Raw genomic sequence first — 14824 nt, forward strand, 5'->3', positions numbered from 1 at the left:
CCCACAACTTATATTTTTCTCGTTTACAGGACGGGAAACAGATGCCCCGGTCCCTTCAAAAACAGGTCAGGCCTCCGCCGACCCAACAAGAGTCTGCATCCAAGGTGCAGAAGACAGCCGACCGGCAAACTACCGGCGGCAAATCAATAAGGGTCCCAGACGGGCCTGGATCTGCGGATGTGCTTTCTGCCATCCCATTGAGGACCGCAACCGGTCCCTCTGAAGGCCGTTCGGGCCGCCAAGGTAACTTCGACCTTACACTGCTTGATCTGCCCATGCGGGTCAAGTCTTATTCAGTCTCGATCGCAGCCGGGGGATTCTCCAATCAGCCGGCAATCTATAGGCAGAGCATATGCGAGTTTCTCACCGTCTGTTTCTGGTGCAGATAATTCTCCCCGCTGGCCGGACGGGGCACAATATGCCCGGGCCATGCTGAAAGCCGTCCCCAGGGACGAGAAGGAGGCGATCCCTGGGATCAACTCCTTTAATGCCGACCGGGTGCTGGTCGACCTGGCCGACGTATGCTCCAACAACCATGCGGTAATTTTCTTGACATGCATTTTTAAATATGCAGTATTAACCGGCTGTATTTTTGCAGGCTATGCTGCGCGTAGAGGGGCTCAAACGAGCTTATACCCGCAAGTCTGAGGAGGTAAGGAGAAGCAAACGGGCTGTTGATGACGCCCATAATGTTGCTGACTACTCTTTGTACATGCATGGCTTAGAATCTAAATCTATACGCATGGAACAGGCGGAGAAGACCAAGGCCCTCCAACAGCAGATTGATCAGCTGAAAAACCAAGTTGACCAACTGCAGGCGTCCCTGGATGATGCCAATAAAAAATTGGAGGAACAGACAGAGCCCCTCCAACGGCTGAGCAAGGCGGAGACTGAAAATGGCCGCCTTGCCAAAGAGAATGAGCGCCTGCGCAAAGAGGCGGCTGCTGCCAATGAGAACTTCAAGGCCACCTTGGAGTCAGAGCAGGAGAGGCTCATTGAAGAGCATGAGCATGACTGTGCAAACCGGATGCAACGGGCGTTTTCCCTCATCCACCCGGAGGCGGACTTCACCGTCTGGGAACTCGCCTTCAAATATTCTGATCTTGCCATTCTGGCCGAGGAGGCGAATGAGCCGGGGCCCGGACCCTATGACGCTTGGGTTAGAGAGGAGATTGCGCGACGGCAGGCGGAGGCTGCTGAAGAGGAAGAAGTTGTTCCTGAAGCCAACGCAGCCGCTCACCCTGATCCAACCCAGAACCAACCGGAATAGGACCGGTTCACTGTTCGCCTGGAGTAGCAACTACTTCCCGGCCTGCGCGCCTTGCATTATCTTGTAATAGCACCGGATGAGATGGGCTAAGCTGTAATAATTTTTATTTTGAATATTAACATTTTCACCGGCTGAGCCGGCTTTTGAATGCTTTTTATGTTTCTGCACTTCAATACTAGAATTCTTGTTATTTTTTATACATATTTCTGCGAGGATAACCAAAAGAACCCCGCCGGTAACACTACCGCTTGGGTCTTCGCCAACTAGGCGAAGAAATTTACTAGGGTTGCCAAGAAGACCCCACCGGGAACACTGCCGTCTGGGTCTTCGCAAACTAGGCGAAGAAATTTGCAAGGGTTGCCAAGAAGACCCCACCGGTAACACTGCCGTCTGGGTCTTCGCAAACTAGGCGAAGAAATTTGCAAGGGTTGCCAAGAAGACCCCACCGGTAACACTGCCGTCTGGGTCTTCGCAAACTAGGCGAAGAAATTTGCAAGGGTTGCCAAGAAGACCCCACCGGTAACACTGCCGTCTGGGTCTTCGCAAACTAGGCGAAGAAATTTGCAAGGGTTGCCAAGAAGACCCCACCGGTAACACTGCCGTCTGGGTCTTCGCAAACTAGGCGAAGAAATTTGCAAGGGTTGCCAAGAAGACCCCACCGGTAACACTGCCGTCTGGGTCTTCGCAAACTAGGCGAAGAAATTTGCAAGGGTTGTCAAGAAGACCCCACCGGTAACACTGCCGTCTGGGTCTTCGCAAACTAGGCGAAGAAATTTGCAAGGGTTGCCAAGAAGACCCCACCGGTAACACTGCCGTCTGGGTCTTCGCAAACTAGGCGAAGAAATTTGCAAGGGTTTCCAAGAAGACCCCACCGGTAACACTGCCGTCTGGGTCTTCGCAAACTAGGCGAAGAAATTTCGACCCAAAACCAAACCGGATGGCGTCTGGGTAATTGCCCCTGGATAGCGGTCTGGGTCTTTGCAAGCCAGGCGACTATCCATATGATATAGCTCGAATATACACTAAGTGCCAACATTAGATTCGGGAGCCAGTCGGTTTATACTGAATTACTGGTCGGGACTTCGCAAAAGAATCACACCAGATTAGGATGTCCATTCACCGGTTGGGCTTTTGCAAGCATACCCCTGAATGAATTATGGCCTAGACCAAATGTTTAGGCCTGCTCTTAGAGAGTCAGGCGGCGGTATTGAGTACCGGCTGTCCTTCCAAAAAGTGAGCCGGCTGCAAGTTTGGGGTTGCTAGCCTGCCCCTTTTTTTGGTGCGAAGGATCGTCAGGCGGATTTGTCCGCCTGTGTGATCGCTTAGAACAATTTACCACCCAAATGGGAGATGTTCTCTTCGATGAATTCACCCGTATGGGTGTCACCGGATGAAAAAAAAAATTTAGGCCTGCTCTTAGAGAGTCAGGCGGCGGTATTGAGTACCGGCTGTCCTTCCAAAAAGTGAGCCGGCTGCAAGTTTGGGGTTGCTAGCCTGGCCCTTTTTTGGTGCGAAGGATCGTCAGGCGGATTTGGCCGCCTGTGTGATCGCTTAGAACAATTTACCACCCAAATGGGAGATGTTCTCTTCGATGAATTCACCCGTATGGGTGTCACCGGATGAAAAAATTAATTACTGGTGCCGCTTGTGGTAGGCACAAGACATGGCGGTTGTATACAAAATTGAATGTAATTCTCATTAATCATTTGAAAATTTTCAAAAGATGTACAATACTTAGAAGTAGTATTTTTTGAGGTTATCTACATTCCAAGTTCTAGGCAACTTTCTTCCGTCTGCAGTTTCCAGGCGGTAAGTGCCGTCTCGTACTTCTTCAAAGATCCGGTAGGGTCCCTCCCAATTTGGGGTTAATTTGCCTTGTTCATTGGCCCTACCGGTTGCCTCCATTTTGCGAAGCACAAAATCTCCTTCTTTCAAAGGTCTTTTACGAACCCGCTTGTTGTAGGCTCTAGTCATACGCAGACGGTAGATCTCATGACGCAAGGCAGCATTCCCCCTTCGCTCTGGAAGAGCGTCTAATGCCAACCGCATGGCTTCCCAGTTAGCCTCCTCATCATATAACATAATGCGTAGAGTAGGCTCATAATGTTCAATGGGAAGAACTGCTTCAGTGCCGTATGTCATGAGAAATGGGGTCTCACCGGTTGCCCTCTTTTCGGTTGTCCGGATAGCCCAAAGGACATGAGGTAATTCCTCTGCCCATAGTCCACCGGCTCTTTCTACTTTCTTCTTTATCCCGTCTGAGATCAACTTGTTAAAAGCCTCAACTTGACCATTTGCCTGAGGACGGCCAACGGATGCAAAACAATGGGAAATTCCTTGGTCTCCCAACCAGGTCTTCAGGACAGGCGTTTCGAACTGCGGTCCGTTGTCGAAAACCATGGACATTGGAACCCCGAACCGGGTGATGACGTTTCTCCAGATGAAAGAAATCACGTCTTTCGTTTTAATCCCTTTTACCGCCTCTGCCTCAACCCATTTGGTGAAGTAGTCTACTGCTACAAGAATGTAGCGGCGGCCGCCTGATGCAGGCATATAAGGTCCCAAAATGTCCATGCCACATTTAGCAAACGAAACCGGACTATGGATTGCCGTGAGTTCTGTTGCCGGTTGATGTATCAACTTAGCGAATTTTTGGCACTTGTCGCATCTCTTTACTAGATCCATGGCATCCGCTTCAAGAGTGGGCCAGAAGTACCCTTGCCGTCTGGTTCTTCTGGCCAGGGACCTGCCGCCAATATGCGAGGCACAAAACCCCGCGTGCAGATCTTCCAAAACTTCTCTCCCCCTATCCGGGGTTACACATTTCAAAAACGGCTGCAGGCATCCCTTCCGGAGGAGTTCCCCTTGATGCATAACAAAACTTGAAGCACGCTTCTTGAGCGCTGATGCTTCTGAAGGGTCATCCGGCAAAGGTACCATCCGTCAAAAAGGACCGGATGGGATCCATCCAGGTAGCAGTTCTGTCCAAGACTCCAATGGGATCATTCTGAATACTTCGTTTTTCAATGACTTCCCAAAAGACCGTCCTAGGAGCATCACCGGAGGCTGATGATGCCAACTTTGAGAGGGCATCCGCCTGATTGTTTTCAGACCGGGGCACCTGTCGCAGATGAAATTCATCGAAGGACCCAGCCTCCTCTTTGACCGCCTGCAAATATTTGATCATAGCCGGATGGGTGGCTTCGTAGTCACCAAGGTATTGGCTAACGATCAGCTGTGAATCTGAGCAGGCGTCGACCTTTCTTGCACCGGCTGCCTTACACATGCGCAATCCGGCTAGCAGGGCTTCATACTCTGCCTCATTGTTGGAGGCTTGGAACTTAAACCGTAGTGCATATTCAAACTTATCCCCTTCCGGGGAATGACAGATAACACCTGCACCACAGCCGTTCACCGTAGAGCTGCCGTCTACAAATAACTTCCAGACCTGATCAGGGTTTTCCGGGTGCACCGGCCTAGTCATCTCGACAATAAAGTCGGCAAACGCCTGACCTTTCACTGCCCGCCTGGGTTCAAAAGTTATCTCAAGGCCTTGTATTTCAACAGCCCACTTGATCATTCTACCGGATGACTCTATAGCAGTCATCGTACGCTTGAGCGGCTGATCTGTGTATACCACAACCGGATGTGCCAAGAAATAAGGCTTCAACCGCTTGACTGCTACGAATAAGGCCAACCCAAATTTTTCGATCATGGGGTACCGGAGCTCAGCATTTTTTAAGACATGGCTGATGAAGTACACCGGCAGCTGAATGTCGTTTCTCTCAGCGAGGAGAACGACACTAAGGGCGTGATCAGAGACGGCTAGGTACATGTACAGAACCTCCCGGGGTAGGGGGCTCACTAGCCTTGGCAAAGAATGCAAGTGCTGCTTAGGCCTCTGGAATGCCGCCTCTGCTTCTTCACCCCATTCAAACCTTGACCTCTTCCTGATTGCCTGGAAGAAATAGAGGCACTTGTCACCTGACCGGCTGAGGAACCTCCCCAATGCCGCCAGACAACCGGTCAACTTCTGGACCTCTTTTACAGTGCGGGGAGACTTCATGTCAATTACCGCCTGTATTTTCTCCGGATTAGCTTCGATGCCTCTTTGGTCAATCAAGAATCCGAGAAACTTCCCAGACTCAACACCAAATACGCATTTCTTTGGGTTAAGCATGACCCGGTGCCGCCTGAGTGTGGTGAAGGTTTCTCGCAGGTCTGCTAGGTGATCCGTCTGTAGCTTGGATTTGACTATCATGTCATCGATATACGCCTCTACATTCCTGCCAATCTGGTTGATAAAAACGGTGTTTATCATGCGCTGGAATGTAGCCGGTGCATTCTTCAACCCAAACGGCATCACCGTATAGCAGAATAACCCCTGATCAGTGACAAAAGCCGTCTTATCCTGATCTTTCTTCCAGAGAGGTATTTGATGGAAGCCGGAATAAGCATCCATAAAGCTCATTAACGCATGGCCGGCTGTTGAGTCGACTAGGCTGTCAATCTTTGGAAGCGGGTAGCTATCTTTTGGGCATGCTTTGTTCAGATCTGTGTAATCCACACACATCCGCCAAGTACTGTTCGGCTTCTTTACTAGAACGACATTTGCCACCCAATCCGGGTAGTAGCATTGCCTAATGAACCCAGCATCCAACAACTTTTTGACCTCAGCCGCTGCCGCTTGAGATCTTTCTCCACCATGATCCCTCTTTTTCTGCCTAACCGGCTGCTTTTTGGGATCTACGGCTAGCTTGTGGACAGCAAGATCCGGGCTGACGCCTGGCATCTCTTCCACTTCAAAGGCAAAGATGTCTTTGAATTCCTTCAGCAGCTGGAGCAAGCCTTCTCCCAACCGTTCGAAGGCTACCGTCCCGACCTTGACTGTTCTTTCAGGACGGCTGTCATCTAGGATGACATCAAGGCAGTCACCAGCCGGCTGAGGTCGTTGGTCATCTGACCTTTCCCCGGCTAGTGATTGCTATTTCTCCTTTTTGACGGGTGCCAGTTGGTCCGCCTTTCTTTTCATACCGGCTGCCCTTGGAGCCGGGACTGCTGGGTCGCAGTTATCAATATCTATGGGCTCGCCCTGGCCGGCTGCACCCATAGTTGTCTTGACGTCAGAGAGATAGCACTCTCTTGCCGTCTTCTGGTCCCCGCTTAGGGCACCGACTGTACCATCATCCTTTTGAAATTTGACCAACATGAGGGACGGGATGATGACAGCCTTAGATGCGTTGAGGGTAGGACGGCCAAATATCATGTTGTAGGCGGACAGCTCCTCCACAACTAAAAACTTGACTATCATGTGGCGTCCTTGCCCCTTTTCACCCAGCCGGATTGGAAGATCTATGCTTCCGACCGGATGCACTACTCCACCCCCAAATCTGACTAGTGGGTGAGGAGCCTGGTGCATGTTACCGGATGTGTACTTCAGCTTGGTCAAGCACTGATAACTGATTAGGTCAGACGAGCTCCCGCTGTCTATTAGGATTCGGCCAACCTTCTGGTTGGCAACCTTGCATTCGATGACGATGGGGTCATCATGAGGCCGCCTGACCTTGCCCCGGTCCTTTTCAGAAATAAGGACCTCAGGAAAGATGTCTTTCGACGCCTGGCCCTCATCCACTGAGTTGACCAGCTTCCTGATGTTGTCTTTGGTGCCCCGGATGGTGGGACCCCCTCCGGCAAAACCGCCTGCTATGGTGAAGATGGTCTCTTCATCCGTCTCGGAGTTTACTGGGCCGGTTTTTGCCGCCTGCCCTTTCTTGGCCTGGGTATTACCCCTAGCCTTGGGTAGGTAGGATTTTAGGGCCCCCTCATCTGCCAGACGGTCCAATAGCCGCCTGAGGCTATAGCAGCCATTGGTGTCGTGGCCAACATCCTCGTGGTATTGGCAATACTTGCTCTTGTCCCGTTTATTCACGGGGCTTTTCATTTCAGCCGGTTTGTCGAGAGACATCCGGTCTTTGATTTCCAGGAGGATGGTGGAGCAATCTTTTGTGAACTCGTATTTGGGAACATATGGTTCTGACTTCCGCCTGATCTTCTGGGCCGGCTGTCCTGATCGGTCAGCTGCCCAGACCCCTTTTCTCTTTTCTTCCTTTCTTGCCGGCTGATGCTGTTGCCGGCTCTCTTTTTTATCAGACTTTTTAGAATCTGACGGCTGCTTAACAGCACAAAGCTCCGTCGCCTGTATATAGGCTTCAGCTTCAATTAATGCCTCTTGGAGGCTAGCAACCCTCTTCCGGACGAGGTCAAACTTAAAAGTCGACCCATCCTTCAGACCTCGAAAGAAGTCTGTGTAGGCCACTTCGTCTGATAGTCCTGGAATCTGAATTCTCATCAGATTGAACCGTCTGACGTACGACCGGAGGCCCTCCCGGTCGCCCTGCTGTATTGCCCCTAGGTCGAGGCTAGTCTTTTTGGCAGGAATATTCATTGAGAAATTTGACGTAAACAAGTACGCCAAAGTTCGAAAGCTGTTGATGCAACCGGCTGGTAGGTTACCAAACCACCGCTGGGCTATGCCCTTGAGGGTAGCCGGGAAGCATCGACACCAGACGGCATCATCTAACCCCTGGAGGTACATGAGGTTAGAGTAGGCCATTAGATGGTCTTCTGGGTTGGTGGTGCCGTCATAGGCCCCCACCAAAACATTCTTGATCTTAGGCGGCTGTGCCGCCTGGGTTATCTCTGGTGAGAACGCCGTCGGCTGTTCCCTCAAATTTAGCAGGCGCAGCTGCCAGTCTGTGGGTTGGAACGGCTGCTGCGTTTGCCCACCGAAAAGACCCGGTGACATGAAAGGGGATCCACCCAACCCATTCGGTGTGCCGAATAGGCCAGGCTGGATCACTTTGGGTCCAAACCGGGCAGAAGCTTCGCCCGTCTGGCTCCTAAGGTTCGTTCCCGTACGCCTGTGTGAGACGTCATGGAAACTATCCGGGAAGGTCGACGTTGAGGCCGACGCAGACGCCTGACCTCGCTTCTCTTGGAGAAATGTGCGGGCGTCTGAGAAGGTTTTCTTGGAGCCATCCGGCTGTACGTGCCGGATGGCCTTTCGCAGCTCCCCTTGAGGAAAACGGAGTCTGCTTGGATCAAACCTTAAGCCCTCTCCCTCCTTTGGCTTAGGATGAGGGGTAGGAACTCGTTCTTTGACCGCCTTCTTTCCAGAAGGCTTCTTGGCCGGCTGACCCTTCTTTGGAGTAGCTGACCGGATGAGGCTCTTGATCTCACCCTTGAAACTATTCATGAAAGACATGAGTTCGTTTCTTGTAACGGGGGCTGAGCCCCCCACCGTTTGGGCAATTCCAGTCGGTTGCCCGGCTGGGTTGCTGGGAGCAGCTTGGCTGATTTCCCGTTCTCTTCTATCTTTAGCACGAGGGTGCTTCGTTCTGAAAGACCCATCCGGGGCCACATATGTTTCAATTTCGTCTCCACTTTCATGGTCCGTCTGGACCTCAGGCTCGACCACAGGCCGTTTGCCCTGATTCGGTGACACAGTATCAGAAGTCATCTTCGAAGTACTCTCCCCACAGACGGCGCCAAATGTTTCGGGGTTTTTTGATGTGTCCTGCGGGAGAGTTACGATTCCAAGAATGCCCTTCGACGCCTGTGCCTGCAAAATCACGAAGACTCCTGGGGGTAGGAGCTCCGCCTCCGACGATCAAGTTAGTAAAGATACGGGAGGTAGAATGCACGTAATGTAGGAGTTACTTCTCGCGTAATGGGAGAATTCCGCAATTAATATTGCTCGGGGTAAGTGTTTTTCTCTTTGAGGAGTATTCAATGTGAACTAAAAATGTTCCAGCCCCCATTAATGAGGGTCCTTCCACTATTTATAGTGGGGAAGGGATGGTTTCCCTTTTAGGGTTTAGAGGACACGTGTCAGCAGAGGATTGGAGCCCTGCTGACCAACGGCTGGATGCCACGTGTCACTAGGCCATTGGGCCACGTGTTTAGGGTATTTTTACCCCAAACAGCATCAATTGAGCAATGTATTGTATTCTCAGCTTCTTGATTTGGTGTATCTGTAAGTCAAACAAATTACAATGTCAATGTGTGTATTCATTGTTATGAAAATGAACATTATGCTATATGTCAAATTAACTTACTTGTGGTTCAACATGCTTTTATCAAAATATGATTCCTACATATTAGTATGTTGTTCATTTTTATCTTTCAATATAATTGATGGCATTATCTCCTTATAAATATAGGCTCATAGTTTCCATCTCTAAATTATTGCAACGTGTATTTCACTCTATATAGAACATAACTACAATATATATTGTGTTTGTAAATCAATATATATGCATAAACATTATATTGATATTACAAATTTAATAAATGTTCAATTGGCAAAACAAAATGTACATTCCGTTTTATATAAATGAATAAATTATCACAAATAACATGAGCATATATATATATCACAAATAATGTAAGTGACAATATGTGATTTATTTTTGAACATATTTTAAAATAGAATCATATTTTAAAATAGAATCATCAAAGGTTTATGATGAATGAGCAATATGTAATTTATTTTTGAACATTTTTAGACATGTGAATGAACATACATTAACATATGTGTGAATAATATACATATCCAAATGAACATCTATGTATCAAATTCGAATAAGCATCTATCAATATTAGAGCGAAAATGTATGTAGTATAACATTCAAATGATGCTCATGAGCATATAATTTAATATAAAGTTAAACATGTATTATTATAATCTATGTGGATATTTTCAATATGAGAATGAAAATGTACGTAATTACATTCAAATAAAAATATGTTTAAATACCAGTAAACATTCATTAATATGTAAAGATCATAAACAAAATTAGAGTAATATTCTCTCAAGAATGAATCCTAGTAGATGTAAGGTAAGAATATAAATGATCATATACTAGTATCATAATGAACATCTATCAAATTGAAAATGAACATTTGTTCAGCAATCGTCTTCTCCGACGGAACCTTCGAAGTGTTATTCTCTGTTTCGTTTTTACTAATTAAAAATACCACCAAATATAGTAGATTTTAGTCTATTTTGCACAAAAACAAGTGCAATTATAGTAGAGTTTGTTTTAGAATATCAAAACGCAAAAAAAAAATAATTATAAAATCTAGGGTTTACATTCAAAATTCTACTTAAATGAACAAATTCGTACTCTTCTTTTTCGGAATTTAGTTGCGATTGACGAACTTCATCTCGAATGTCAGACATTTTTAGATGTTTTGATGCAATTTGCAGTAATTTTGAAGATTTTTTTTCTTGAATTGTAGCGATTTTGAGTATTTGAAGAGAGAGAATATGGTGTTGAAGAGAAATGCAGAATTAACTGCAAGTTCTAACTAGTGCGATTAGTGGGATGCGGTTAGTGGGGTGTGGTTAGTGGGGGTAAGGGTTTTACGGTAATTTCAGGGGGGAGCAGGTATTAATGGCTAAAGGGGGGTGTAGTGAATACGAATTAGCAGCGTAAGTCATTCAATTTTGTAAGCTCGCTTTAGTTGGTCTTACGAATTTCTCTCTGTTTTTGAAAATATGGCGAATTTAATTAATACTCTGTAGTGAACTGTGTCAAGTACTACTTAACTACATAAGGCTTAGTTGTTCCTATCATAAATGAACAACTTACTAATTGAGTAATTTAAGGGTATATTTTACGTAATATCTTTATTTAGATTTTTAGAAACTACCTATTTTTACCCATTGTTAAATTATTCTTTCTTTCAATTAATGGGTGTATCAAAAGCTCAGCAATTTGAAGATTATATTTTAAGCTGCTTTAAGTAACGCATCCCATAACCCTTTAGCTCAAAACTCGAATATAGAGAAGTTAACGAGACATAATGAACCTCTTAGACTCTATCAGTCTTGTCATGTGCAGTGGTGCTTACATTCTTTCTCTGGACGCCAATGTCAAGACTTTATTCATACTACTACCTCATATACGAAACATGTATAGAGCTATGTTACTCGGACACGGATTCAGTGTCTACTTGGCTACGAGTGTCCAAGTATCCGGACTTGGTCATTTTGTAGAAAAAAAAAACTACTGTAGATTTTAGTTAAAATCCAAGTAGACACGACACGATACGACATTCTATTTACAGAGTATTTGTGACAGTAGGTAAAAAGAAATTAAGCAAAAAAAACACAATGAATTACTCAGAAACACAATAAAATTAAGCTAAGATGAAAATTAAATTACAAATTCACAAACACATGGCTTAAGCCAATATTTCGAATCACACCCATACACGCTAATTTACTCCGTATCTTTACCTAGCTTTCTAGTATACATTTCACAATATATCAGAAATATATATTTCACTGATAAAAGTCATATGTTATCTTTTTTTTTGGTATCAATAAGATTAGATAACAACAACAAGCTGTTGAACTCTTCATTGGAATCAAATGAAGAGCAAAAAAACAAAACTGTAGCAATCATCTTCGATTTCAACGATACCTCCAATCAAATCTGTCTACTTGGAAAGGTGGGTAAAGATCTCCACACAAAGGGACAGAATGAGGAATCATAGGGACTGAGTCAACACTACTTCGAGCTTCACCACTAAATCTTGTTCTTGTCCATGACATATGATGATTCTGAATTTCCTGAAGCGGCCGCCTCTGAAAACTAATCTGCTGTTTGGCCTTGTTTGATGCTGTAAGGTTCATGTACCTTGGTTTGCTGCAACTGCTGTCGTCTGTTCTGCTTGCGCTGCTAGACACCGGAGTTCTAGAAGCTGATAATGATGAAGTAGAAGTTGAGGATTCTTCAGTAAGAAGTTTCGAATTTGGTTCAGAAGAGGTTCGAGCAATATGTCCTACATAATTAGGCCTTCTAACAATCTTCACTTTTTCTGAATTCTGCTCAGAGACACTTGAACAGTCGACTCTTAATTTGTTTTGCTTTGAGGAAATCTTAGAGAGTGGAGACATGTATGGAAGGTCACTTCGTACTTCCTCCATCAACCTTGTTTCCCATGGTTTGCTAGCCATCCAACGGTCCAACCAACTCCAACCAAAGCTACTTTTATCAAGTTTCGGAGGTTGAGAAGTGGTAAATGATTTGTTCTTCCCTAGGTTCAACTTGTAATAAGAGAAGGCGCAACTTGTAAATTTTCATGCTGATAAAACAGTATGTAGTAGGAAATATTTTTGCAAATTGTATACCTGTTGAGTGGCAGCATATGAAATTGCACGTTCTCTCTTGATGGCTGCTTCTTGCCTTGACTGCAGCTTTGTCCTGATTTCATCCGCGCTTTCTCTACTGTCGCACCATCCTTCCTATAAACAGACAACGGTTTATGTCACCCACAAAAACAATTGTTTTAAGGCTGCAGGGGAAGCAATGCTATGAATGATTCTTAAGTTCATGTTCACAATTCAAGTATACGACTCGTTATCCATTTACCTCTGCTTCCTTAACAGGATCGGCTTGAAGACTGTCGACTGATCTCAATTCATCCTGTCCTTCAAATGCCATCCTCACTCGGTGGGCCTTGACATGCGCTTGAGCTCTAACAAGTGCTTGCATACACCTTAGAGTAACTGCAGCTTGCTTCCTTACTAATCGACCTCGGACTATAGCCTGAAGTTTCACAAGAGATTTCAAGGCCCTTAAAGCCCGTTTCGCCTACCAAATCATAGATACACATACATATCAATATCAATATTACCCCATTACTTTCAAATTAAAGTGGCAAGGGAGGACCAAATCTGATTCACTCCCACAATCATTCAAAGGGTATCATAGAAAGTTTGCACCAGAACCATATAAAATAAAACTCCAATACTTCAATTTTGCACATAAATAAAAGAAACTCCCTCAACTATGTTTCATATAGCACTAACTGGCATAACATAAAGTTTGCATAACAGAGTCAATTCATTTAATATCATGGATGATACAGTATATGTTGGCATCCATTAGGATTACCATTTACCAAAAGACTAACTTTAAATTTGTATGACATGTACAACCATAACCTATAATCCAACATAAATGATTAAACTCTGGCTAATTAAAAATCACAATACATCAACATGTTTTTTCACAAAATTACCACAAACAACTTATTACTCCCACTTTAAATAAGCCACATTCTATTTTAGTAGAATATCCTGAAATTATAAGTCACAGATTAATGAGTATTCCCACATTACTATCATTTAGATTTTTCTAGTCTCTCAACTCAACAATTATGTAATTTTCAAGCAGAATTCCTTTATAATAACCCCAAATTATAGAATTGAATACAACATACAAGCAAATTACAAACAAAAAAAACAGAAAAATAAAGACTTTTAGAAGAAGAAATATTATACCAAAAATGCACGAAAAGCAGTTTGAATACGAATAGCAGCCCATTCTTGACGAACGAACAAGAAATTCTTAGAAGGAGCTCGAATAACAGCAGCCATGGCAGCATTAATTCTTGCATCTCCACCACCAGCCGTTGATGTAAAATCAGACGGTTCTGATTGCGCCACGCCTTTGACTGATGGATTTTTCCAAAGTCTCCATCTTTTTCGACTCTTCACTTTCTCCTACAAACAAGCTTGAAGATTTAGAAGGAAAACAGGACAAACAAAACCCAGAAAAATAGGAGAGAGAATGTTTAGAAAGATGAAATTTTTATAGTAATTTAAGCTTACATGATGATCATTTGAGTTGGGTTTTTTAAGATTGATTAAGGATTTTAGCCAATTTGATGAAGCACCCATTTTGAGAAATTCGATGTTTTTTTTTTTTGAGATTTTAAGGTTGGAGTATGTTTTTGTTTGGATGTTGTTTTTATGTTTTAGAAGAGAGAGAGAGAGAGAGAAAGAGTGTTGGGACAATCCAATGGTAGATTTTGAGTTCAAGTAAGAGGAGAGAGAGTGTAAGTGAGTTATAAGAGTGGAGATGTTTGAAATTTGAAATTCGAAAGAGGAAGAAGAGAAGTGTAACGGTAATGATGAGAAGAAGAGGAGGGAAATTGCTTTGCTTTTATTATGCTTTTTCCCTAGACAAGCTTCCTTAATAAAGGAGGATATTAAGGTTAAAAGCTTTTCTCTGTCTTCATTGGCAATTACTCGTATAGTCGTATCCATCATTAATTTCACTCATGTTATCCATGGAGTATTACTCATATGAATATCTTTTTCGAAAAAAAGTTACACAGAGAAGTAACATGAACTAAAATAACTACGGAGTAGCTATTTAACACTTACTCCGTTTATTAAAGTACTAAGCTAGGTTGCACCTATACGGACATGGACACAGACACGGGTACGATACGGACACAGCAAAACGGCAATCCTAAAATAGGGGACACGGGTACAGCAAATAACAAAACAAATAATATATCAAAAAAAACGAGATTTTGACAACTTATTCAACAAAATACTAAATAATTAACCTTAAAACAGGTCATTTACCGTAGCTAAATAATATTTTCCTAATTCACATACAATAATGTGCTATGAAATGTATTTTGAAGGCGCTCATATATAACTCTTACCTTTTTCTTTCATACTTT

The 14824-nt window shown here is 44.5% G+C and overlaps 2 protein-coding genes across 2 annotated transcripts; one reads left to right on the forward strand and one right to left on the reverse strand.

The window, feature by feature from the left end:
• Positions 1–601: 601 nt before the first annotated feature.
• Positions 602–1270, forward strand: LOC110684498 (tropomyosin-like). Its single transcript, XM_021860953.1, has one exon. It carries the CDS (start codon positions 602–604, stop codon positions 1268–1270), a length of 669 nt encoding a protein of 222 aa, XP_021716645.1.
• A 10210-nt stretch (positions 1271–11480) lies between these two features.
• On the reverse strand, positions 11481–14434 carry LOC110684341. The gene is made up of 5 exons (XM_021860787.1): positions 13959–14434; positions 13629–13850; positions 12715–12936; positions 12474–12587; positions 11481–12389 (listed from the first exon to the last, which is right to left on the reverse strand). The coding sequence occupies exons 1-5, from the start codon at positions 14397–14399 to the stop codon at positions 11754–11756; spliced, it is 1635 nt and encodes a 544-aa protein (XP_021716479.1). The 5' UTR covers positions 14400–14434; the 3' UTR covers positions 11481–11753.
• Positions 14435–14824: the final 390 nt, after the last annotated feature.

The sequence above is a fragment of the Chenopodium quinoa genome, unplaced genomic scaffold (genome assembly GCF_001683475.1).
Source record: "Chenopodium quinoa cultivar QQ74 unplaced genomic scaffold, ASM168347v1, whole genome shotgun sequence".
Lineage (NCBI taxonomy): Eukaryota > Viridiplantae > Streptophyta > Magnoliopsida > Caryophyllales > Amaranthaceae > Chenopodium > Chenopodium quinoa.